The sequence below is a fragment of the Cynara cardunculus genome (genome assembly GCF_001531365.2).
Source record: "Cynara cardunculus var. scolymus isolate 2C chromosome LG 9, CcrdV1, whole genome shotgun sequence".
NCBI lineage: Eukaryota > Viridiplantae > Streptophyta > Magnoliopsida > Asterales > Asteraceae > Cynara > Cynara cardunculus.
Genome location: NC_037536.1, coordinates 13,554,507 through 13,577,843, shown reverse-complemented (window position 1 = coordinate 13,577,843; position 23,337 = coordinate 13,554,507). Strand labels below are relative to the sequence as shown.

The window sequence follows — 23,337 nt, the reverse complement described above, 5'->3', positions numbered from 1 at the left end:
GTATTTCCTGTTTCGGTAGTCGTTGTAGTTCTGCTTCAAGTACAACTTATAGTTGGACGAAATAATTCAAGAAAGCAGATGTGGAGAGGTTAAGGCATGAATAGTAACTCACGAGGGTACATTATTCTATGAACTAGTTTAGCAAAACCGGCTAGATGGTCAACTATCTAGCGTGTTATCTTTCTTTTGACAAGGGGGAGTATGAACATACACCGTTAATCATACCTCCTATTCATCTATTACAAATAATTAATATGGAAGAGGGGGATATGAGCATACGCCATTAACCATCAAAATATTACTCTGTAAATCATATTCATATGTTAAAAATAATTAACGTCTAAGCATTTGAAGTCTAATATGTTTGGTAAAAACGATCGATGGTTACTCTTGTTGTTAGGCTAGAGCTAGACGCTACCGTTGCCCACCACCACCTCTTTCTTCAACATGTCACTACCTCATCCACCGGAGATTGTTTTTTGTCGAGTTCTCTTTTCTTTCTGGACGCAACGTTTTTTTGCTTATGTTCCTCTCCGTATGTTGTGTTCTTTGTTCCTACAAATTCTTCACATACATCGTTTATCTTAACAAAGGAGAGTGGCACGATCTGTTTGGTTTCACAAGACTTCACATATCGATGCGATGATTGACGAAGACATATCATCATCCAATATTGTTGGCAAATACAACACGATTTTATATTAAGAAGAGAGATTTAAATCTTGACTTAACTTTATTTTGATTGTTATTATTCATTTATATATTTAATTAATAAAAATGTAATTTACTTATTTTTATAATTTGTTTTATAGAAAATGAATTCCAGTTCAAATACACCAATGTCACGATTCCTTCCAAATCAAAATCCTTCCATGAAATTCAAATTCGTCAAAACTATTTCATCAAACCAAACTCTCCGTAATTGTATTTCCAGTAAAATTTGCTTACATTATGCGCATATTCAATTATATGTATATTTACAGTGTATTTTACTTGTAGAGAAGAGAGTAGAGAGATTACAAAGTACCACAATGATTTTTCTATACATGCACACTGATTATTCCTTGAAAGTTGAAGATTGCTTTAAAACATATTTAAAAAAGGGCAAATTGTATGAAAAAGTAACGTACTTTAACTTAATCCTATTTTGGGTAACATATTTCAAAACTTTTATTTTGGTACCTAATATGTAAAATTTTAAACATTTAAATACCTGAGTATCCGGTTGAAGACTTATTTTAGATTAGAAAAAAAACTAATCTTAGATTAAAAAAATCCGTGTCACTAATCATGTAAGCAAAAAATACTGAGTTGGATATCATATCACGTGCCACATCAGCATGATAATCGGTGAATCCTTCAACCGGTTACCCGATTACTTAAATGTTTAAATATTATACATCTTAGGTATCAAAATGAAAGTTCTAAAAGTATGCTATCCTAAATAGGAATCAAGTTAAAAATACGTTATTTTTTCATGCAATTTGTGTGTTAAAAAATTAGCTAATTAATGAGTTTATATACTAATTAAAATGAAATTCAAGGAATGTAGTAGAAAATCTAGTTTGAAAGGAGAATAATTACAAAATTCAAAGAATACTATAATTAACAGTATGATAATATTTGTTTTAATTGATGACTTTCCAGATTGTTAGCTGAGTGAAAAAGCAGTCCATCAGATACAGCCTTTCAAACGCAGTCGTGTCTTTGCTGGCCCACTACTTCGTTCTTCTTCCCTCTTCCCTCCCCCTCTGCGTCTTCGATTCATCAATCTTGTGGGGTTCCATTCGAGTTCAATACAAGATTCAAAAGTCTCCATTTCAATCGTCAATTTCTCTCTTCTTTTTTTCAACCTTTTTCGTATAAACGATTTGAATTTTGAACTAGTTGTACAGGAATTTTGATTTTAGATAAGAGGGTTTGCAATTGGATCTCCTTTCACCGCCCTGACACGGAGGTGCGTTTTGCTCCAATTCGTTGTCGGTCCTTGATTGAGATTCACTTCTTTCTTATTTTTTCTACTTATTGGAAGTGATTTTTGTGGGTTTCCATAAGAATTTGGGGGTTTTGGGTTTTAATTTGATGGGTTCAAAACCTTGGTTACAACCTGCTCCTACTTATCATCCATTAGAGACGTATTGGGATACAGAAGATGACGCCCCTGGCCCTCGGTGTGCCCACACTCTAACTGCCGTCGCACAGACCAAAACTCAAGGCCCTCGGCTCATCTTATTCGGTGGCGCCACTGCCATCGAGGGTGGCGCCGCCGCCCCCATCCCCGGCATCCGTAATTTTTGAAACCTGTCTTCTATACATAATTGATTATTTACATTAGCTCTGAAAGTTGATGGAATTCTTGTTGATTGTGCGATCTTAGGGTTAGCTGGAGTGACAAACTCGGTTCATTCATACGATGTTCTTACTAGGAAATGGACCAGGTAGTTCTAAGTTGTTCTTGTAAGTAACTGTCTTATTTGCTTACAAAATCAAATGCTTAATTGTGAGAATAATTCAGAATTCGACCAGCGGGAGAACCACCTTCACCAAGGGCTGCTCATGCAGCTGCTGCCGTTGGAACAATGGTTGTATTTCAGGTAATTGAAGAGTCTAGTTCAGAATAAATTAGAAAAAAATGGAAGTTTTTATTTGCTAATTTCTGGTGTTTATTTGTTATAAAATTGATGGTGCATCACTAGGGTGGCATAGGTCCTGCTGGGCATTCAACAGATGATCTTTATGTGCTAGACATGAGTAACGACAAATACAAATGGCACCGGTAACGTTGTTTTTGAAGTGTCATTTGTGATTCTTTTTATCTGAAATTCTGATGCTTATCATTTCTTTCAAGTGTTGACTTGGTTTCTTTGCTTCGGGAGTGCAGAGTTGTTGTTCAAGGACAGGGCCCTGGCCCTCGTTATGGGCATGTCATGGATTTGGTTGCACAACGATACCTTGTTACTGTTAGTGGCAATGACGGTGAGTCGTTATGGTTTATATACTTGCTTAATCTCCCAAATCTTGACTTCTCCACTATATATACTGGATGAAAGTGCTCTCGAGGAGGATCATTCTTAAGTTCCTGACTTCTCCACTAGAATTTTATATATATGAAACCCATCAAGCTTAATCTCCTGAATCTTGACTAGAAGTGCAAATTCGGTCTGTTACTTGGCTTGCACAAGGTGTAAGTTCTCTGAATTACGGTTTTCCAGATCAACTTATTATGCAATTAACACAATGAATACCCCTTCGTGAGACCATTACACAAAGAAGGCTGAGTAGACACATTTCAGGACAAAAATGAATGGTTCTATGACATTTTGGAAATGAACTTTGGGTTCTCGTCAAAGGTGGAGGTCATTGTTTGTTGACAAGAGCCAGCAAACATATAAAGTTTCTATCTAATAGCCAGCCACCATTGTTCTCTACAAAGATGATCCTAGAGATGTTTTATTTTACTCATTTATCTCTAGTACACTATTATGTTAAATGTGTACCTCAGAACAAATATCCTTTCAAAGTTTGTTTTATTAGTTGACCAATTCTCTTGTCTTCAATATTTTGATTACTGCATATGAGATGTAATAACTTATGTGAGTATAAGCTTGTCGTTGCAATTTGTACACCTTAAGTGCTAAATCTTCATACTGAGGGGTTATTGGAGAATGGCAGACCGTGATGATACTTCATTCAGAACCATATGTGTATATTAAAAATACTGTGGCGAAAGAATGGTGCATCTTCTGCCTTTGAACTTCGACTACTGCTATCCTACAATTTGAATGCTTTTAGCTTTTGACTTTTAATAAAGAGAACTAAACAGTTGTTACAAATATTCCTTCTATTAGCGAGACATTAGAAAGCTGATACTATTCCCTCCACAATAAAGAGTTCACATTTGACTGTTAGAGTGTCAAATTGTTTCTTTAAAACATCAATGTTGACGAGAAATACCTTCTATGCGTAAAAAAATGATTTAAGTAGTAGAGTAAGCTTGAATTGATAAAATCGAAAGTGGACTTAGGGACAGATGGGGTATATTTTTCTTAGAGAATCTCCAATGGAGGTTCTTATATTCTTAGAGCATCTCCAATGGAGGTTCTTATATTCTTAGAGCATCTCCAATGGAGGTTCTTATAAGAACTTGCACTTTTTGTTGCCACCTCACTTCCAACTCATCAAATTAAGAACTCACTTAAAAGTCCACAACAGTAGTTCTTATAAGAACCTTTGTGGGTCCCATGTATTTTTTCAACATCAATGATTATTATAAAGTCAATAAAATATATAAAAACAGTAGGAAATTGTCATTTCACACAAACTTCATGGTAAGAAATCTCCACAATGGTAGTTCCTACAAGCCACTTCACTTTTTGCTTATAAGAACCTTGCATTGGAGATGCTCTTATTGTAACTACTAATGATAGCATTTGTTTTTCTTTAGGAAAGAGAGTACTCTCAGATGCTTGGGCTTTGGATACTGCTCAAAAACCGTATGCATGGCAGAGGCTTAATCCAGAAGGTGATAAGCCTTCCGCTAGAATGTAAGTGGATGTTATAATTCTAAGTACATAATTGACACTTCTTAAAGGCATTTGTGCTGTGAGTTCGTTGGTCTTGATTTATTTCTTTGTAAAGCTGAGATTCTATTTTAGTTGTTACCTTCATTAAACTTGTTATTTTGTAATATATAATCCTTGTGTTAGACTACAGGAATCTTTTTGATCCTCTAAAAGTCTCTCTTGTATTCAGGAAATAGTGATAAAGTTAGAGAATTTTAATTATATGAATAATCTTGCATTTGATAATGTCTTGCGAAGAAAATGTATCTGAAGAATGGGGCATGCTTTCTAAGAGTAGCTCAAATATACTTTTGAATGGTCTTCTAGCTGGTAGTCAATACCTAGATTTTTCTTTTTATGGTATTGAGATTTTAAGTTACGTCAACTTTATAATGGAAATCCTAGGTAAAAGGAAAGATCTTTATTGCTTATTATTATGTTGCACGTCTTTCTTTACATATGCATATATAAGATCAGAAGCTTATTTGTTCTGAGCTTAGATGGGACTGGATTTGTTTTCACCCCATTAGTTCACGATTAAAGGGCCATTTCCATGCTATCTGGGTCTAAAAAGACCAAATCTAGCTTCAGACACTGAAATTTGAAAACCCTTGTTGGCGTTTCTTGACATTAGAAACATGCCTTTAGATCTTGAATTAACATTGCTAGATGGACTGGCAAAAATCCAGCTTGCTAGGAACTGATGGGTATCTTATATATATAGGGTCATGTTCAGGGGAAAACCGCAAAAAAAATGAAAAACTGAGGAACACCCTAGTAACAGTTCTTCTTGACAGTATGCACACATGCATACAAGTAATTTGTAAGCAGTTTGTTTGGTATGCACATGTGCATAACATGCACTCATGCATAAAAATCAAGAAATAGCTTCAATAACTTGTATGCACATGTGCGTATCATCCAGATGAACGGTCACCAGAGTGTTCGTCAGTTTTTCATTTTTTTTGGGGTTTTCCCGTGAACCTCCCCCCTCTCTATCTCTCTCTCTCTCTCTCTCTATATATATATATATATTTGTTTATGTATATGTTTATTGTATAGTTTTCCCAAGAGTATTGTAGCTGGTGCTTCTTCTAAGCAGTTGATAACCCGTTATGGTAATGGTATACCTTGGAGACTTATATTCTGTTTCACTTGTGCATTTTGTTTTTTGCAGGTATGCAACAGCTAGTGCCCGCTCAGACGGTATGTTTTTGCTTTGTGGTGGAAGAGACACCTCTGGCACGGTATGTGCTATCAGTATCATGTAGGCTTAGTTTTACTGCTAACTTCCATGATTGCTTCTATGTGATTTAACTAGGGCCCATGTTATGATTACTTCCATGCCAGTCATGCAAAATTCACTCTGCTTTATCTCGGTTGATGATAATAAAAATATGCTTCACTTAAAGGCACTGTAGTTGATTTACTTGGTGCTTTTCGCTTTTTATTAACTTTATATTCGTTACACTTGCTGCCCTTCGTATTATATATATATGGGCTAGTCGACATGGTTAAACCATTCTGTTAATTTACATCATGTTTATCTCTTTCTATTAACATTACACGTGTAAGGGTCTGTTTGTCAGCAGCTTAATGAGCTTAATGAAAATCATAGCTTATTTTGGTCAGCTATGCATGACTGTTTGGTAGTGGTACAATGGTATAGAAAGTGGCTTACTCAGTAAGCTTCTACGGGAGAGCTTTATGCAAAAAGCCAAGTTTTTTCCAAACCTGCCCCTTCTAATTAAAAAACACACTCCTTCCATCTATGAAAAAGCCCTCCCAAACAAAAACCTGACCAATCTATATAGACAGGTTAATCCACACATGCAACTAAATCCATACATGACTTAATGGAAAACCAACCGCACATCCCCTAAGTCTTGTTTGTAACCTTGAATTCATTGCTTTAAAATCTCAAAATGCCATTGCTAACCTTTATAGCAATGCCATGTGAGAATATCTTGGGAAGGAATAGTTGCTGTGCTATGCTTGTGCCTTTATGGTTAACAACATCGATATGGTAATTTTTTTGTCATAGGATAGGTGTGACCAAGTTCAGCCACTATTGGCGTTGTATATGTGCATAAGAAAGTACTCAAGGTGGCTAATAGCGGTGGTAAAGACCGTTTTGAGCTGCTTTTTAGAGTTGCAATAGCGGTGTTAAAACCACTAATAGGATCTGGGCTATTTGACTAGGCTTTTAAGGTTTTAGGAATATCACTTAAGGAATAGGGTACTGGTTGGCGATGGGTACCGACTCAGCATCATCTCTTTTCTTCTTTCCTCTCGAGTCTCTTCGCTTCTTTTCTCAAAGCAATCCAGATCCCCGCGAAGCATCGTCTTCTTTCAGTTCTTCTGTTTGCCAACTCCTCTTCTCTCATCTGGAAGTCTTTGCTCCTTATGAACTCGTCTCCCCGTCTCCTCTCGAGTCTCATTTGTTTATATATGAGTGCAACTATCCCTCTGTTTTGCACTTCTTACTTCTCCATGATTAACTAACATGTTTTTATTATTCTATATGAGTTCAAGACGTCAAGGTTAGACCATAAAGAAGTCCCAATTTTTGTGTGAGACTTGATTTGTTTGACTTGCTATGAGTTAGACATTTACATATACAACATATTAACTTCATTAAATATATAAATATATTTGTTTTACTATATAAACATAATTTATTTTTCCATTATACCGCCGGTTTACCAACGCGATAACCTCTATATCAAATCATGGTCCCAGCCATGATTTCAGAAAACGACCGCATTAACTGTTTAGGTGCTAAAGTATAGGTAAGGCAAGTTTAGAAAGGTACTTTGGGGTTTGTCGTATTCTCTAACAGAGAATACCCAAGCCACCTGAAAAAACAAGATATTACAAGAAAAGAGGCGAAAGAGATGGCCAAAACCCACAACCCAATAACATATTGATTTATTGAGAGTTCGTGGAGCCTCTAGGATAAACCAATTGCTTAATCTATTTGACGTGGATAAAGATGAAATCAGTTGTTGGCTTGGATCTTCTTCTCAAGAGCATCACATTTGAAACTAGTATAAAAATAGGATATAAAAGTAAGAGTAAATTACAAAACCACTCACCAGAAAAAAGAAGAGATGAAGAAGAAAAAGGCTTTGTAATCGGACGATCGACTGAGGAAGAAATAGTTGGCTAGAGAATAGATGGGGGGTTTTCTAGGGCTTGAAACCTTATATATGTTTCCTTTCTGTGCCCCAACTTGATAAAACCCATAGCCTAATTGGGTCACTGCTATGTTTTAATTATTGAAATTTGAAGGGGAGTAAAATGAAATTTTAGAGAAATTGGAGGGGCTGTCTTTGAACTTAAAAACCCTTTTTGTTCAGTTTGCCATAACCCGAAAATGATCATCTCTAACTTGTGCATTCACTTACCACTTCTGGAGAGAGACCAAGATACAGATATGATATTCTTCCTCTCAAATATGAACTTAAGGTATGGTTATCAGGTTATGGAAAACCAAACAATGGTCTATTTTTAAGTTTTAAAGACATCCCCCAATTTCTCTGAAATTTCATTTTACTCCCTTCAAATTTCAATAATTAACAGTGGCTCAATTAGGCTACAGGTTTTATCGAGTTGGGCCACATAAAGGGAACTTATATAAGGTATTCATGCCCTATAAAATCCCACATCTATTCTCCGGCTAACTATTTTTTCCTTGCTCGATTGTCCGATTACAAAGCTTTTTTTTCGTTCATATCATCTTCTTTTTCTAGTGGGTGGTTTTTTGTTATTTATCTTTACTTTCATATCCTATTTTTTATTCTAGTTTCAAATGTGATGCTCTAGAGGTTGACTCTATTTAAACAGTTACTTCATTAATCGGTATTCTCCCACCATATGTTCACCCTGTGTATCTGTTATATACATGCCAAGTAGTATGCATATTTGTATGTAGTTCCAAAATCATATGAAACTCAAAGATTTGGGTAATCCATGGTTTTAAAACGTTCGAGGCTGTGAGAAAACGCATTTGAGACGGCATCTCTACTGGGTTGGTTGGTTCATACGCCTCGAACCACCATGTGGGTCCGAGGCAGGACTAACGCTTTAGGGTTAAAAAATTTGCCCAATGAAAGTAAATATACTGACCGAATCGATGACCTGTTATAGTGAAACCTCTGTTCCTTGCTTTGCTGCCTTGGCCATTGCAGAAGAAGGTTGGACTTACTGCTATGTGTCACCTTTATTGTTTTTCTTTATATGCGAGGCTTTTATTGTTTCTATTTATGTGTGTAAATTGAATTGTTTCTATTAACAAATAAAATCTTCAAATATTAATTGCATAATTTAAAATGTTTAAAGACTATTAACAATATTGTGATTCTTAATATATCTGATATGTATTATATATATAATTTATTTTACTTATTTATATTTTTACCTATCTGCAGCCCTTAGCAGATGCTTATGGACTGCTCATGCATAGGAATGGCCAATGGGAATGGACTCTTGCACCTGGTGTTTCGCCATCATCAAGGTACCAACATGCATCGGTAAGTAATAGGACTTCACTTGCAGCACATCTCTCTCTCTCTCTCTCTCTCTATATATATATATATATGTATATATATCTGTGTGTGTATATATATAGGGGTGCCTTCTTTAAAGAACTTTCTAATCTATCAGATCCGTGAGATCCAATTTAGACCACAAAAAATTGGCTAAAAACCCTCTCTCCCCTCTCATCTCCTCTCTCTCATAAAATACATGCACACACACACACAATTGAATGTGTACACAAGGTGAACTGTGAACACCTTCTTAGGAATACTATTTTAGTTTGTGAACACTCTTTGTATCTAAGAGATCTGATATAGCCTGTGAACACATTGTGAACACCAACTAAACTAAACGTCTAAACCTAAACCTTACCACTTGTGAATAGTAAGGAATTTCTTAAAGTTGTTCACAATGTGTTCACCTTGTATGCACATTCAATTGGGTGTGGGCGCATGTATGTTATGGAGAGAGGAGAGGGATATATATATATATATATATATGTATATATAATTTGACTTTCCTAAAAAATGCTTTAATGTTTATTTATCTCAAGTTAGTGGCTTATCATGGCTCTCACGGATCTCACAAGTCATGGAGTTCTCAAATGATTAACCCCCTATAATATATATAGGGAGGTTCAGGGGAAAACCCCCAAAAACTCAAAAGCTGAGGAACGCCACATGTGCATACAAGTAATTGAAGTTGTTTCTTGGTTTTTATGCACATGTGCATACCGAAAAAATTGCTTACGAGTTACTTGTATGCACATGTGTATACCATCAAGATGAACGGTTAGCCTCGGTTTTTCACTCTTTTGCGGTTTTCCCTTGAAACCTGACCCAATATATATGTGTAATCTTGTGTTCGTGCAGACTTCCCCTTTTTTGAACTGGAGGGTGTTCTTTTTAATTATCTAAATTGGTAATGTGCACATCCTTACTATCAATTCATCTGCTGGTCATCAGGTCTTTGTTGGGGCTCGATTGCATGTTACAGGAGGTGTTGTCAGAGGAGGTCGGGCAGTAGACGGTGAAGCAGCTGTTGCAGGTTAATTTAGGTTGAATTTGTAACTTTCTAGTAAAAATTGTATTTAACCAGATAAAAAATTAAATCTTTGCAATGGGATTTTACAGTGTTGGACACTGCTGCTGGGGTTTGGTTAGATAGACATGGCTTAGTGACTGCTCCACGCAAGGGGCAGACCGAAGATCCTTCTTTGGAACTTATGCGTCGCTGTCGACATGCTGCTTCATCTGTTGGTGTTCGTTTATATATCTATGGTGGTCTTAGAGGAGGTAAGGTTTTGCCGGTCAGTTGAGTACCCATAACTTAATAACTTTGCTTTACTATTACGTGTAACCATGAATCAAAATCGTCAATTAACGTAACGAACTTTCTAAAATTTCTATTTCTGGACCAAGTCAACACTGCTGAATATACAAAATCGTTGATTAATGCAACAAACTTTAACATGTGGTTGTCATGACATAGGACTTTTAGAAAGCTTGTTAGGGTGCGTTTGGCATTAGGCAGAAATGACAGGACAGACAGCTGTTCAACGTTTGGCAAGACAAAACCGGATAGGACAGAACTGATAAAGTGACCAGTTTACCCCTAATGTGTTGTTTATATCTTTTGTATAGTTTGATTAATTTATATAATTTATTATATTATAATAAAATAAATATTTTTGTAATAAAATATATCATTATAAGGTTTTGTGTCAAGATGATTAAAATGACACCAAATTAAAAAGTCGATGTAGTTTCCAATTTTTTATTTTATATATTCTGTATTTTTTTATTACTATTTTAATAAATTATATAAATTAACCAAAATATAGAAACCATATAAAAATAATATTTTGAGGACAGTAAAGTGGAAGTTTAAAAAGTATAAAATACAATAAACAAAATTTAAAGAATGAATAAATGTAAAAGAGAGATATATTTGATGTTTTAGATGAGAATTAGGTTTTATTTTGAAGTTATATTGCTAAAATATAGGTCTGCTCCATCTTGTTTCATGGGGTGAGGGTGGAACACGCCTGTTCCACTTTGTTCCTGTCTGTTCCACGTAAGTCCTTCCAAACGTGTAACAAAGATCCCTGTCCTGTCCTGTCTTGTGTACCAAATGCATACTAAGAGCCAAACTTCTCCCTCACAAGGAAAAAGAACCCACCTTTGGTTGGGACATATTGGGTTCGTTTGGTTTATGTTTTGTTTCTTTTTCTTTGGTAGCAAACTTGATTGACCCACATGTTTTTTGAATTTCAATTTTTGTCCTATCTCATTGTAATGGTGCATAATATTAATTTTGTTTTACCTGCTGCAGAGATTTTGTTAGATGATTTCCTTATCGCAGAGAATTCACCTTTTCAGTCCGATGTCAATTCTCCTGTAGCAACGTCGGAGAGGGCCTCCAATGTGGCCAGTCCCAGGACAAATAATTTGAGTCCATTTGATCCTTTATCTCCTGATGACGAACCTCAGAGTCCATCATCTCTAAGGTTAGGCTTGTTTTCCCCTTTGGTCCTACTTGAACCGTTCGGTGGGAAGTTCGTTTTTGTTCGTTTATTTAATAAGTGAACGAACATGAACATATTTTTTTGTTCGTTTAGTTAAATGAATGAACATGAACAATGGCCTTATTCATTCATTTATGTTTGTGAACATTCTTTCATTTACGTTTGTTTATGTTTGTTTATACATAAATATATATTCCTATATTATCACATTAATATGTGAAATTGTTAATTCAATTAAAATTTTAAAATTCCGTTTTTATCTTTCCTATTTACCCGGTTTATCATTTTGTTATCTTATTTTTTAGGAACGAAATAATGAGTAATGGTGGTTTAAGTTTGTTCGTTTAGCATCTTAATGAACGAACATAAACGAACACAAACAAACACATTTTCTTAACGAACGAACATGAACACAAAAGATTCCTTTAATTTTCCATTTGTGTTTGTTCGGTTAAGTTAAATTCGGTTCATTTTTGTGTTTGTCAGCATGGACAAAGAATCTATGGACAGGCTGGTTGAAGCTTCGGCTGCTGAAGCCGAGGCTGCTAATGCTGTCTGGCAGGCTGCGCAGGCACATGCTGCAAATCCTGAAGAAACATCTGTTGCAGATGATAACTCACAAGCTGTGGATACAAATTCTGAGGGTAGTGATGCAGAAGGAGATGTTCGACTTCACCCAAGAGCTGTATGCTTTCGCGTCTTTATCCAACAGATTTTCTATAGTATTCTCCAAAACGGAGAAACAAAACTTAAAATCTCCAAAAAAAGAGAATTACTCCTTCTGTCCCAAAGTAAATGTCTACTTTCCCATTATACCCTTAATTAATTATGTGATGGAGAAAATTTTTCTCTATAAATTAAGGGTAAAACTGTCTCTTTGTTGATTAAAAAGTGTAATAATTACACATTCCTAAAATTGTGCGCATATTTCATTGTGTACGTTTATTTTAGGATGGAGGGAGTATATTTAACTCCAATAGTTTCTCCATTTTGGTGATTTCAAAGTTAATTAGATTATTAAAATATTCAATAGATTCAATATCCCGTTAAAATTCCCAGTGAACTATATATGAAATGATAATACATTGAACTTTATTGGTGGGAATAATAATAAAAAATCTCTTTCTTTGGTATTTATGTTTTCTAGAAATCTCCAAATTTGGAGATTTTTAACCTCTCTCATACTTTCTCCATTTTGGAGAATCCGTTGATAGGTTAAAACTCCAAAATCTCCATTGGGAGTATATGTTGAAGATGCTCAAAGATGGGAAGTTGATGAAAATAGCCAATCTTTCCAACCAACTTCAAGTTTTAGCCACTTTTTCAATTGAATTCCCATTTTAGCCAATGTTTACGCAATTTTCGTACGCATTTGCGTATTTTCAGATTAAAAAGAAGAAAAAAGATTTTTTTTGCTAAAGGATTCAGATTTTTGCCTAAGGATTCAAATTTTTGCGTAAAGAATCCTTACGCATATGTGTAAGGATTTTTTTTCCTTTTTCTTCCAGATATCTGTCTTTATGCAAATGCGTAAAGCATCTGCTTAAAGACCAGCTATTTTGGGAAGAGACTCTGAAAAGTGGCTAAAAAGGTGAATTTGGTTGATGGTATTGGCTATTTCAGTCAATTTTTCCGTCAAAGATTTGTGTATTATATTATATTCTCCTGTAGGATAAAGAAATATGATGTTAATATAATGCAGGTTGTGGTTGCTAAAGAGGCTGTAGGTAACCTTGGTGGTTTGGTAAGGCAGTTGTCCTTGGATCAATTTGAAAACGAGAGTAGGCGAATGATTCCTTTGCAAAATGACTTGTCATATTCTACCAAAAGATTTCAAAGGCAAAAGTCACCACAAGGCTTGCATAAGAAGGTAAGAGTTGCAAGTTCATAAAGCCAGCTATGGCAACCATTGGTTAGCTTGTTCTTTCAGATTATTGAAGAAATCTCATCTGTTTAGCTTATAACTATGTTTTTATAAATGTCACTCGAAGGGCCTGTTTGTTAGCAGCTTAATGAGCTTAATGGGACTCACAGCTTATTCGGTCACCTATGTATGACTGTTTGGTAGTGGCTTGAAAGTGGCTTATTTAGTAAGCTTCTAGGGGGAGCTTTATGCAGAAAGCCAAAAAAATTCCAACCTGCCCCGCTCAATTAAAAAAACAGACTCCTTCCGTCTATGAAGAAACTCTCGCAAATAAATATCTTCCCAATCTATATAGACAAATTAATCCACACGGACAGATTTATTCATACAAGACTTGATGGAAACCAACTAACCAACCTCGAAGTGGCATTTCAATAAAGCTCTAGGGCTCTTTTCCATGTTTTTTTCCCAATTATATCCCTATTTTTCCAATCAAATTATGTCATTTTAGGTCATTTTACGTTGATGTATAGGTTTTGCCAAACATGACTAGCTTCTTAGTAAATTCATGAACTAATAGCCAGCTTATCAAGCTAGTTTCCCGAACAGAGTCTGAGTATAGTTCTTTTTCCTTATCCTTTTGTTATTATGGTGGAGGGGGTGGTGAAATGTTAAAAAATGTAAGATTTTTACATGACATAAATAATACTTCATCAATTTGCAGGTTATATCTACATTGCTTAGGCCTCGAAACTGGAAACCTCCCGCTAACAGGAGGTTCTTCCTTGATTCTTATGAAGTGGGAGAGCTTTGCTATGCCGCTGAGCAGATCTTTTTGCACGAGCCTACAGTTCTTCAGTTGAAAGCACCCATCAAAGTGTTTGGTGATCTACATGGCCAGTTTGGTGATCTCATGCGGCTGTTTGATGAATATGGATACCCTTCCACGGCTGGAGACATAACGTATGAATAAATTTACAACTTACTATATACTTGTAATTGTTCCCTTCATTAAATTTATATTGCACCTCTTGAATACTTGGTTGAATGGCTAACAAGAGCATTGTATTCTCTCTTTTTTAGTGTATCAAGTGCTTCAGTTAATTTAACGATCCTTTCTTTCTTTCTTTCTCAGGTATATTGACTATTTGTTTCTTGGAGATTATGTTGATCGAGGCCAACATAGTTTGGAGACAATCACTCTGCTCCTTGCTCTAAAGGCAAGTTTTATCTGAAACCCATCGTATTGACCTAATTTGATATCGAAGCTTGACTCCTTTTTTTTCCTTTTTTTTCAGATTCAATATCCTGAGAATGTTCACTTAATACGTGGGAATCATGAGGCTGCTGATATAAACGCACTCTTTGGTTTCCGTCTTGAATGCATTGAAAGAATGGTAATGTAACTATGTATGACATGTCGGTTTTTTTGAAGTAGATATAATCTTTACATATGGCAAAACTCACACACGTTCCTCACCGGGGCTTGAACTCTTGACCTCCGTTGACCTCCGAGAAGGTTGGGATTTACCTGGAACCAGATACTGACAGGCCAATACCCTTTGGTATGTCAGAATTTTTATTCGTGAAGGTTGTAGTCTTCTTACGATGTTGAATGATGTACAGGGAGAGAATGATGGGATCTGGGCATGGACGCGGTTCAATCAACTGTTTAACCATCTTCCACTTGCGGCACTTATCGAGAAAAAAATTATCTGTATGCATGGTGGCATAGGGAGGTCGATACATTTAGTTGAACAAATAGAGAAAATAGAACGACCCATCACCATGGATGCCGGATCCCTTGTGTTGATGGATTTGCTATGGTAAGTTTATGTCGTTTTGGGTGCGTTTGGCATGTAGACAGGATTGGACAGGAATGAGGTAGGCGGGGGTGAAAGAATTGTGTGGAAGGTTTTAATCTGACCTGGGTGGTTTAGTAATTTATGTATCTTGTCCCATCTGCTTGATTTTTGTTCCACCTATTTTGATGTTAAGAAAGAACTGCATTTTTGTCCCACTAAGTCCGTCATGCTAAATGCACCCTTTATGTTTTGCGTTTATTTCTTAGGCTTTTGTTAGAATTTTTTTTTCTTTTGGCAGGTCGGATCCCACAGAAAATGATAGCGTGGAAGGTTTGAGACCAAATGCTCGGGGACCTGGTCTCGTAACTTTTGGGGTATGTATGCTGTTTTTCTATAGCAATATGATACACTTTTGCTTAGTTTGTCTTTACTAGATGGCTTAATCGTTTTACTACCATATTATGGATTATATGGTCCAAATATGCTTTACCAACGGAATAATATGTGCCGTCCGATAGGAGTTCTTAGAGGCGTAAAACTAAGGTAGCAGACTTTTAGAGGAAATAGTAGCTACTGTAGAGGGGTACTCTTGCTACTTGCTAGTAATAACTCTTAAAAAAGAAGTTTTTGACTTCCAGACTTTTTCGGAAGCTGGGGATCTTAACAAAAAAACAGGAGTTGACCCACTATGGTGCACACGGTGTCACAGGCCACCACCTCGTTCCTCCGTGATAGTGTAACAAAATTTGGGGTCGTGAAAGGTGACACCGTATTATTTTTGTTGGGTGCCACCGACCCACCATATATATATCGAAAATACTATAATAACACAAGTTTCTCTTGGCAGAGTTGGTTTTCAGTCTTTCCTTCCCTTCGAGGCGCGGGTTTGAATCCCATTTGGATCATTTTCTTAGGTTTATTATGTTTACGAAAATTTTGGGAATAAAAGACTTAAATAGGAAAAGCAAGGAACTAACCAATAGACGAATGATGATTTTGTTAAAAATATCCATAGCTTCGTTTCTTATAGTCAAATAACGCCACCCCTTAAAAACATTCCTAGGTCCACCTCTGACAAAAACATCTCGGTACCATGGGCAATGCCTGACCTACATTGAAAGGAGTTGGTAAGCTACCCCCATAAGTTATCTAAAAAGCAGTTACATTGAAATTTAATTTATGATATATGCCAACCTTATTTAGCCCCCATGAAAGAATAAACGTGACCCCTAATCAAATATTAGCTCAAATCCAATTCCATTTCTTTTGAAGAATGTAAATTTTTATCATTTTTATACTTTATTTATTTGACTTCTATGATATATATTATGTTACTCAAATTCTGTCTCATCACCAAAATTCCTGGAACTGCCATTGGTTGGGGTAGTGAAAAGATATGAATGCATCATACATACGCCCTACACCCTACACCCTACACCCTACGCCAAGTGGATATACTGTGTATGTTACTTTTGTTTTTTACCTTCAATTTTTACTGATCTTCATAATTATTTGCAGCCTGACAGAGTGAGTGAGTTTTGTAAGAAGAACAAACTTCAGCTAATTATAAGAGCACATGAATGCGTAATGGATGGGTTCGAGAGATTTGCTCAGGGACAGTTGATTACCCTTTTCTCTGCAACCAACTATTGTGGTAAGAAACATTTTAACTGCTGTTATTCTAGGTTGTGGTTTTTTTAAAGTATATATTTATATACGGCAAATACTCATGCACACTTCTCATATTTGGTGAGATCTGAACCATGGGCGGATCCACCTTATATGGGTAGGGGCACATGCCCCCAACCAAAGTCATAGAAGTTGTGATTATTTTTTTTAAGCCCCAATTCTCATATTTAGTCCAACCTTCTTCCATTGATCCCCCCAACTTCCTTTCGACGACCAACACATTGCTCCCTGTGACCCAATTTTTGTTTTTGGTGTCGTAAATATCAGCAATAGAAGTGTCTTTTTGGATGATATTGATATTTAAGACTGATGTTTGTTGGAATATAGTTAATTTTGTCAGATTATGCATTCTTTGCTGCCGTTAACGGTGTCTTGCTAAGGATTTCAGAATAACTCGAAAACTGAATAACCTAAAAACGTTTAACCCAAACCTCATCCAGTTCGGATGGGTTATTCGAGATTGGATTTTCTTAAATAACCCTAGGTGTTCCCCTGATCACGACTTTCGGATTGCCAGTGATCCTATTACTATGTTGTGGTAAATTTGGTGTAATTATGATCCATTCAGGTACGGCCAACAATGCTGGTGCTATACTGGTGATCGGCCGAGGGTTGATGATTGTTCCTAAACTGATTCATCCATTGCCGCCTCCACTTCAATCACCGGAAACATCTCCAGAACGCCTCCGAGATGACCCATGGATGCAGGTAACCTTCTGTTTTATATGTGAAAATTGATCCCTGGTTTAAAATCGTGCAACAAAGTTTGGTTTAGTTTTTATTTAGTGTAACAAATTTACTTTTTCTCAATTGATGCAACAAAGTTTCAAATTTTTATATTTTGTATCTAGTTTTGACTGGTAACTTGTTGATCTTGTAACATTTGATGACGTGGAAACCCGTTTATGAGAGGTTTACAAATTGTGTACAAAAGAGTTGTGTCGAAGTGAACGATAAACTTTGACATCCAAGTCATCATATGTTACATCAAGTAGGAAACTTTGATACATCGATTGAGAAAGTTTGGAACTTCATGATGTTAATTAGGAAATTATAGATCTTTGTTACAATAAATAGGAGCTAAGACGAACTTCGGTGCATTTTGATAATTTTTTTCCTCTTACCAAACTCGTTTATTTAAATGAAGTTTACTTTTTACAAGTGATTTAACTCTTTTGAGCAAGACCCGATTCCCGGCCCTAGCCCTAGTCCTAGCCCTAGCCTTGTCCAATCTAAAAAGCCCAGACCTAGTAAGCCCGAGCCTGGTCTGGGCTAGACCTCAAAGCCCAATCAGGACAAAATTTTGGGCCTCAAAGAAGCTTGAAAAGCCCGATCGTGGAAACAACTGAGCTATTTGTCATTTGCATGCACTAGGACAGTTTTGGTACCATCTATGACTTGGATCTTACATCTTTCGTGGTGTTGTAGGAACTTAATATTCAAAGGCCACCCACCCCTACGAGGGGTCGTCCGCAAGATCATGATAGGAGCTCGCTTGCATATATTTGACATATGACAAGTGCCCAGTTCCAGTTACTGCATGGTGAAGAAAAGAGAACGCATTGATCTTGTATTTTGTATACAGATGAGTTGTTATGATGAGTGCCTTTGATTGTAGCTTGCATATATAGCATTATTGATATTTTACTTAGACAATGCATATGTATCTTCTGTAAATTCAGGCATGTATGCTGATTGTGCAGTAATAATGTAGCTTAAAACAACATTTGGACGTGTATTTGCCAAATATTAGGTTATAAATCAAACTCGATATATTTCACCTGAAAAAACACAAACCCGAAGCCTGGTCTTATAGCCCGATCAGGCGAATTGGGCCTTTTTTCTAACCCCAAACTCTAGTACAAAACAGGCTTGGAAGTCCCGGTCTTATGTATCTCTACTTTCCATGGTAGGTTGAGAAGAAATAGGGTTGAACAAAAAGGGCCCAAGTGCAAAGCCCAACCCGAAAAAGCTTGGTCATGGTGAGCCCAAAGGGGGTGTTTACTTGCTACTTATAAACACTTATTGAATAAGAGCCTCTTACCTTGATAAGAAGTGGAATGTTTACTAGTCATGTATTATGAAAAGAGGGTCTGACCGTCCCGTTGACCCGGCAAGAATCGGTCAGCAAGCATTACCCTCCTTATCGCAATCAGAGATACGTTGTTGATTTTTTTTCGATTTTATCCTCCATTCCCCCTATTTCAATCGCATTCTTCATCCTTTAAAGATCAATCGTCCCTGTTTTAGAAGCAATCAAGACTGTAGAACCCTTCATTATAGTTCATCGATCTCCTGTTTTCATCCTCATTCTCTCGTTCGCCTTCCTCTGTTTGTCATCGGCAATATGCTCTAATCAGGCTCCATCTACAATTTCAGGTATGTCATTACCATTCGTTTATGTCTAAGGTCTTCAAGATTAGGGTTTTTATTTGTTGAGTAATGATTTGTTACCGTTGATCTATTTAGGGCTTCTTTATGTTTTTGGTTGATGAATAAATGTTTGATTTTGCCTGTTTAAATCAATGTTTAACAAGTTCTGTTAAATAAATGATTTGGAGAACAATTATATTGTGGGTATGTTTAAGGATTCTGGTTTGCTGTTGTTTTAAATTAGAAATTGGGCAAAATCTAGTTAAGAATTGAACTAAATAAGCTGAGTTAAGACATCATTTTTTGGCTTTGATTTAGATGCTCCCAAATGCTAGTTATCATATATGGAGTTGCAATTGGTTCAGTGATGCTTATGATCTTGAAAATTTATCATTTACTATATAATATACATTTATACATACATACATACAAACATAGAAAAGGAAGCTAATGTGTTTCGTAGTATGCTATCTTAAGGTTGTTTATAAAACTATGTGTGGATAGTGGATACCATATGAGCTACTTTCAAGTATGCTCTATTTGGTTTTTAACCAAAAAATAATTTGCACTGGTGCTACAATACAAACTGCCTATCAAATGATACAACAAATAGATATGGTAGACAAAACACTGGTTCATTATATTTCTGGTACAAATCTGTATTTTTAACTAGGCCTGTAGATCCATCTTCCCTTACTACAGTGATTACCAAATACCTACCAAAGGGTCAACGGCCTGAATTATAATGCTATGTCTAAACTATGTTTCATGCTTATTATATGTTTGATGGAGTTTGTATTTACCGTTAGTATAAGAGGTCTTATAACTATCATGTCGTTGTTTGCTAAGAGGACCATTTTTATTCCTCAATTTGAAGCAAACAACCGTTAATTATTTGGATTACAAGACATGCACCTTTGAGCTAATCATGATATGATGGTTAATGTTTTAGATATGATGACAAATTTTGGCGAATCTTCACAATCAAAAAAGCCTAGGGTTAACTGGAAAAAAAATGTGGTGAAAACATTTATCGAGTCTTGTTTGCATGAGATCTTCGTAAATGGACGAGAAAGGGGTAGCCTTAAGGCAGTTTCTTGGAAGAATGTAGCAGAAGTGCTACAAAAGAATCATAATTTTGTTGTTGAACAACGACAAATAAAAAACCATTATGATTACCTCAAAGGAAAGTATGGAGCATGGACATAGTTAAGAAACAAGACGAGTAATGTTTATGATGCATCAACAAACATGTTTAATTTGTCAAAAAATGAATGATAGATAGAAATGAAGGTTACGTTTTATCTTTTTCTATTAAGATTATTTTCTTAAATTCTTCTTTTATATATACTTATAAATCTTTTATAAACAGCAAAACAAATTTGTTGAGAAATTGCAGACTGCACCTCTTCCCTTTCCTTAACTTTGTTTTCAATTGTTTGATTGTGTGACTTCCACTGGTGTTGGAACTTGGGGACCAACTGCTACTGTTCCAAACCCTCCTAGTGTGACTCCTGAAATTGCTGAAGATTATAGCACACAAGACTATTATGATCTAACACAAGAACCACTTCCTACGGAAGAAGAGATTGTTTTTCGTCCCCAACCTCAAGGAAAAATAAAGCCAAGAGGAAAACAACGTTTGGAAAATGAGGATGATTTAGCAGGGGTTGTGACACATGTTAAACAGATCTTGAATAAACACCAGGGGAGGATGAGATGGATCATTGCATAGATAAGTTGGAAACACTTGGGTGGGAACAAACTCCATTGTATGACATAGCACTTTACATATTTAGCCAAAGCACCGACTATAGGAAAATTTGGCTACGCTTGAGTGAGGAGAGGTGTGAGGGATGGGTTAAATTTACAGGTGGTAAGCTCGGCTTATTTTAGTTTGGTGATGTTTTGTTTTGAACAATCTTTTTTAGATGATTTTTTTAGAATGTTTTGTTTGGATGATATTATGATTGATATAATATGAATAAATGGCTATTTCAATTTGACGGAATATTTGTTTAAACTTGATGTTATATTTATGATATCCTTGCAACCTAAGATGATGTTATTTTGGGTTTTATATTTGCAAGGTCATACATGGATGAAAATAATATTATTTTGATTGTGGATATTGTATATTGGTATTTTAGAAGAAGAACTTCAACACAAATAGAAAGGGTGAGAGATAACACTTCGGTTCTCACTAGACATGCGTATACACAAGAATTATTAAGTGGATCCAACACGCAATGTCATGAATTGATGTGTTTATCTCGTGATGCCTTTATAATGTTATGCGACCATTTTAAACAAAAAAATTGGTTGCAATCAAGTAGACAAATAAGTGTTGAACAGAAGATGACGATGTTTTTGACAATTGTTGCTCACAATGAACGCTTTCGCTTGGTTAAACGTAGATTTCAACACTCTACGCGGACTATTCATAATTGTTTTCATGAAGTATTGCAAGGAATGATGGAATTCGCGAGAGAAGTAGTAGGGCCAACATCGGTTAATGGAAAATCAAATTCATAAGAGAGATTTAGGCACCTCAAAGAAATATTTTTGGTATGATTTATGTTATTGATTTGATAATTTCTAAACTTTTTTGATATTTTTACAAGCTTCTTATAATTTGATAATTTTTAAACGTTTTTTATATTTTTACAAGCTTCTTATAGTTGATATTTTTTAAAAGGGGCTATAGGTGCACTAGATGGAACCCTGATACATGCAGTTGTGCCTAGTGATCAACAAACAAAGTATGGAGGAAGAGCGGAATGCTACCAAAACGTCTTAGTCATTTGTGATTTTAATATGATATTCACTTTTGTATGGGTTGGATGGAAAACATTGCACATGATTCAAAAGTTTTGAGGGAAGTTGCATTTAACTCCAACTTCGGGATTCCCGTTTCCTTCATCAAGTAAGTATCATTTTATTAACATTAAAAGATTATTATTAATCCACATTTTTTAAGTTCTAGATGTAATTACAGATGAATATTATCTTTGTGATGCTGCATATACTTGTACTCGTGGATTTATGACTCTGTATCGCAATGCGATATATTGGTTAGCAGATTCTCGATGTAGACGAGCATTAACGAAAGAAGAAATGTTCAATCATGTTCATGCACAATTTAGAAATGTTATCGAACGTGCATATGGTGTCTTAAAAACAAGATTTTCAATCCTTTAGCAAATGGCTTCTTATCCTTTTTCAATACAGAAAGGTGTGGTGATTGCTTGTTTCACGATTCATAACTTTATAAGTAAATGCAATATCCAAGACCTATTATTTATGGAACACGATGAGAACACGATGTTCACCGCCAACGAAAAACAACGTGAAGGAAACAATAAAATAAAAGTCGATTAAATGCAATGGAGTTCTCAATATAGTGAATATATGACTAGTTTGCGTGATCAAATTGCAAATCACTTATTATCTAATATTTCAAATTAAGATCTGTACGACAATTATTATGTTTAAATTCAATTTATTTTCCCGGTTAAATATATTTTTATTATGAAATTTGTATTTTTATCATTTCAACAATTATTCATACATAAAATTTGGTAAATAGTCGCATTAGTTTAAGCACTTCATCACATATATATTATAATGGTCATTTTTTTATTAGTCAGCATCAAATCCAGAATACTTGGTAAACAATTTTTTACAAACAACATTTGCTCCAGACAAAGATACTTGCTCTAATCAGACCTCTTATTTCACAGTACTTATTAACTATTGTCGGTAAACAGCCCTGAAGTCTAGTCCAGGCCAGACCTCAAAGCCTGGTCACATTAATATTTTGGGAGCAAGCCTAGCCTGAAAAAGCTTGAAATAGCCCGATTAAGCCCAGAAAGGCTCGGGCCTTGTTTTGCTGACTGAAAAAATGGTTCAGAAGGCCCCGGCCTGGTGCATCTCTAGATGCCACCCCCATTGGCAGAAGAGTGGTGCCCAGGC

General features: G+C 35.7%; 1 protein-coding gene across 2 annotated transcripts; it reads left to right on the top strand.

The window, feature by feature from the left end:
• Positions 1-1,644: 1,644 nt before the first annotated feature.
• Positions 1,645-18,722, top strand: LOC112518608 (serine/threonine-protein phosphatase BSL1). Of its 2 annotated transcripts, none has more exons than XM_025126372.1 (21): positions 1,645-1,957; positions 2,378-2,438; positions 2,516-2,594; positions 2,697-2,776; positions 2,882-2,976; positions 4,445-4,544; positions 5,740-5,809; positions 8,996-9,097; positions 10,070-10,151; positions 10,238-10,399; positions 11,439-11,613; positions 12,118-12,316; positions 13,334-13,501; positions 14,220-14,458; positions 14,631-14,715; positions 14,794-14,892; positions 15,122-15,321; positions 15,599-15,674; positions 16,819-16,954; positions 17,558-17,697; positions 18,418-18,498. In XM_025126372.1, the coding sequence occupies exons 3-21, from the start codon at positions 2,580-2,582 to the stop codon at positions 18,496-18,498; spliced, it is 2,304 nt and encodes a 767-aa protein (XP_024982140.1). In that variant the 5' UTR covers positions 1,645-1,957; positions 2,378-2,438; positions 2,516-2,579. The 2 variants fall into 2 exon arrangements, with proteins under 2 accessions (XP_024982140.1, XP_024982139.1); XM_025126371.1 differs by lacking the exon at positions 1,645-1,957 and adding an exon at positions 2,083-2,287 and having other exon boundaries at positions 18,418-18,722.
• The last annotated feature ends 4,615 nt before the right edge of the window (positions 18,723-23,337 follow it).

What these genes read in the sequence shown, in the direction of transcription:
- LOC112518608 (XM_025126371.1), top strand. Translation starts at nt 2,083, where the DNA reads ATGGGTTCAAAACCTTGGTTACAACCTGCTCCTACTTATCATCCATTA. An exon ending in TACTGTTAGTGGCAATGACG is followed by an intron (nt 2,977 to 4,444) that starts GTGAGTCGTTAT and finishes GTTTTTCTTTAG; the next exon opens with GAAAGAGAGTACTCTCAGAT. An exon ending in CTGGTCTCGTAACTTTTGGG is followed by an intron (nt 15,675 to 16,818) that starts GTATGTATGCTG and finishes AATTATTTGCAG; the next exon opens with CCTGACAGAGTGAGTGAGTT.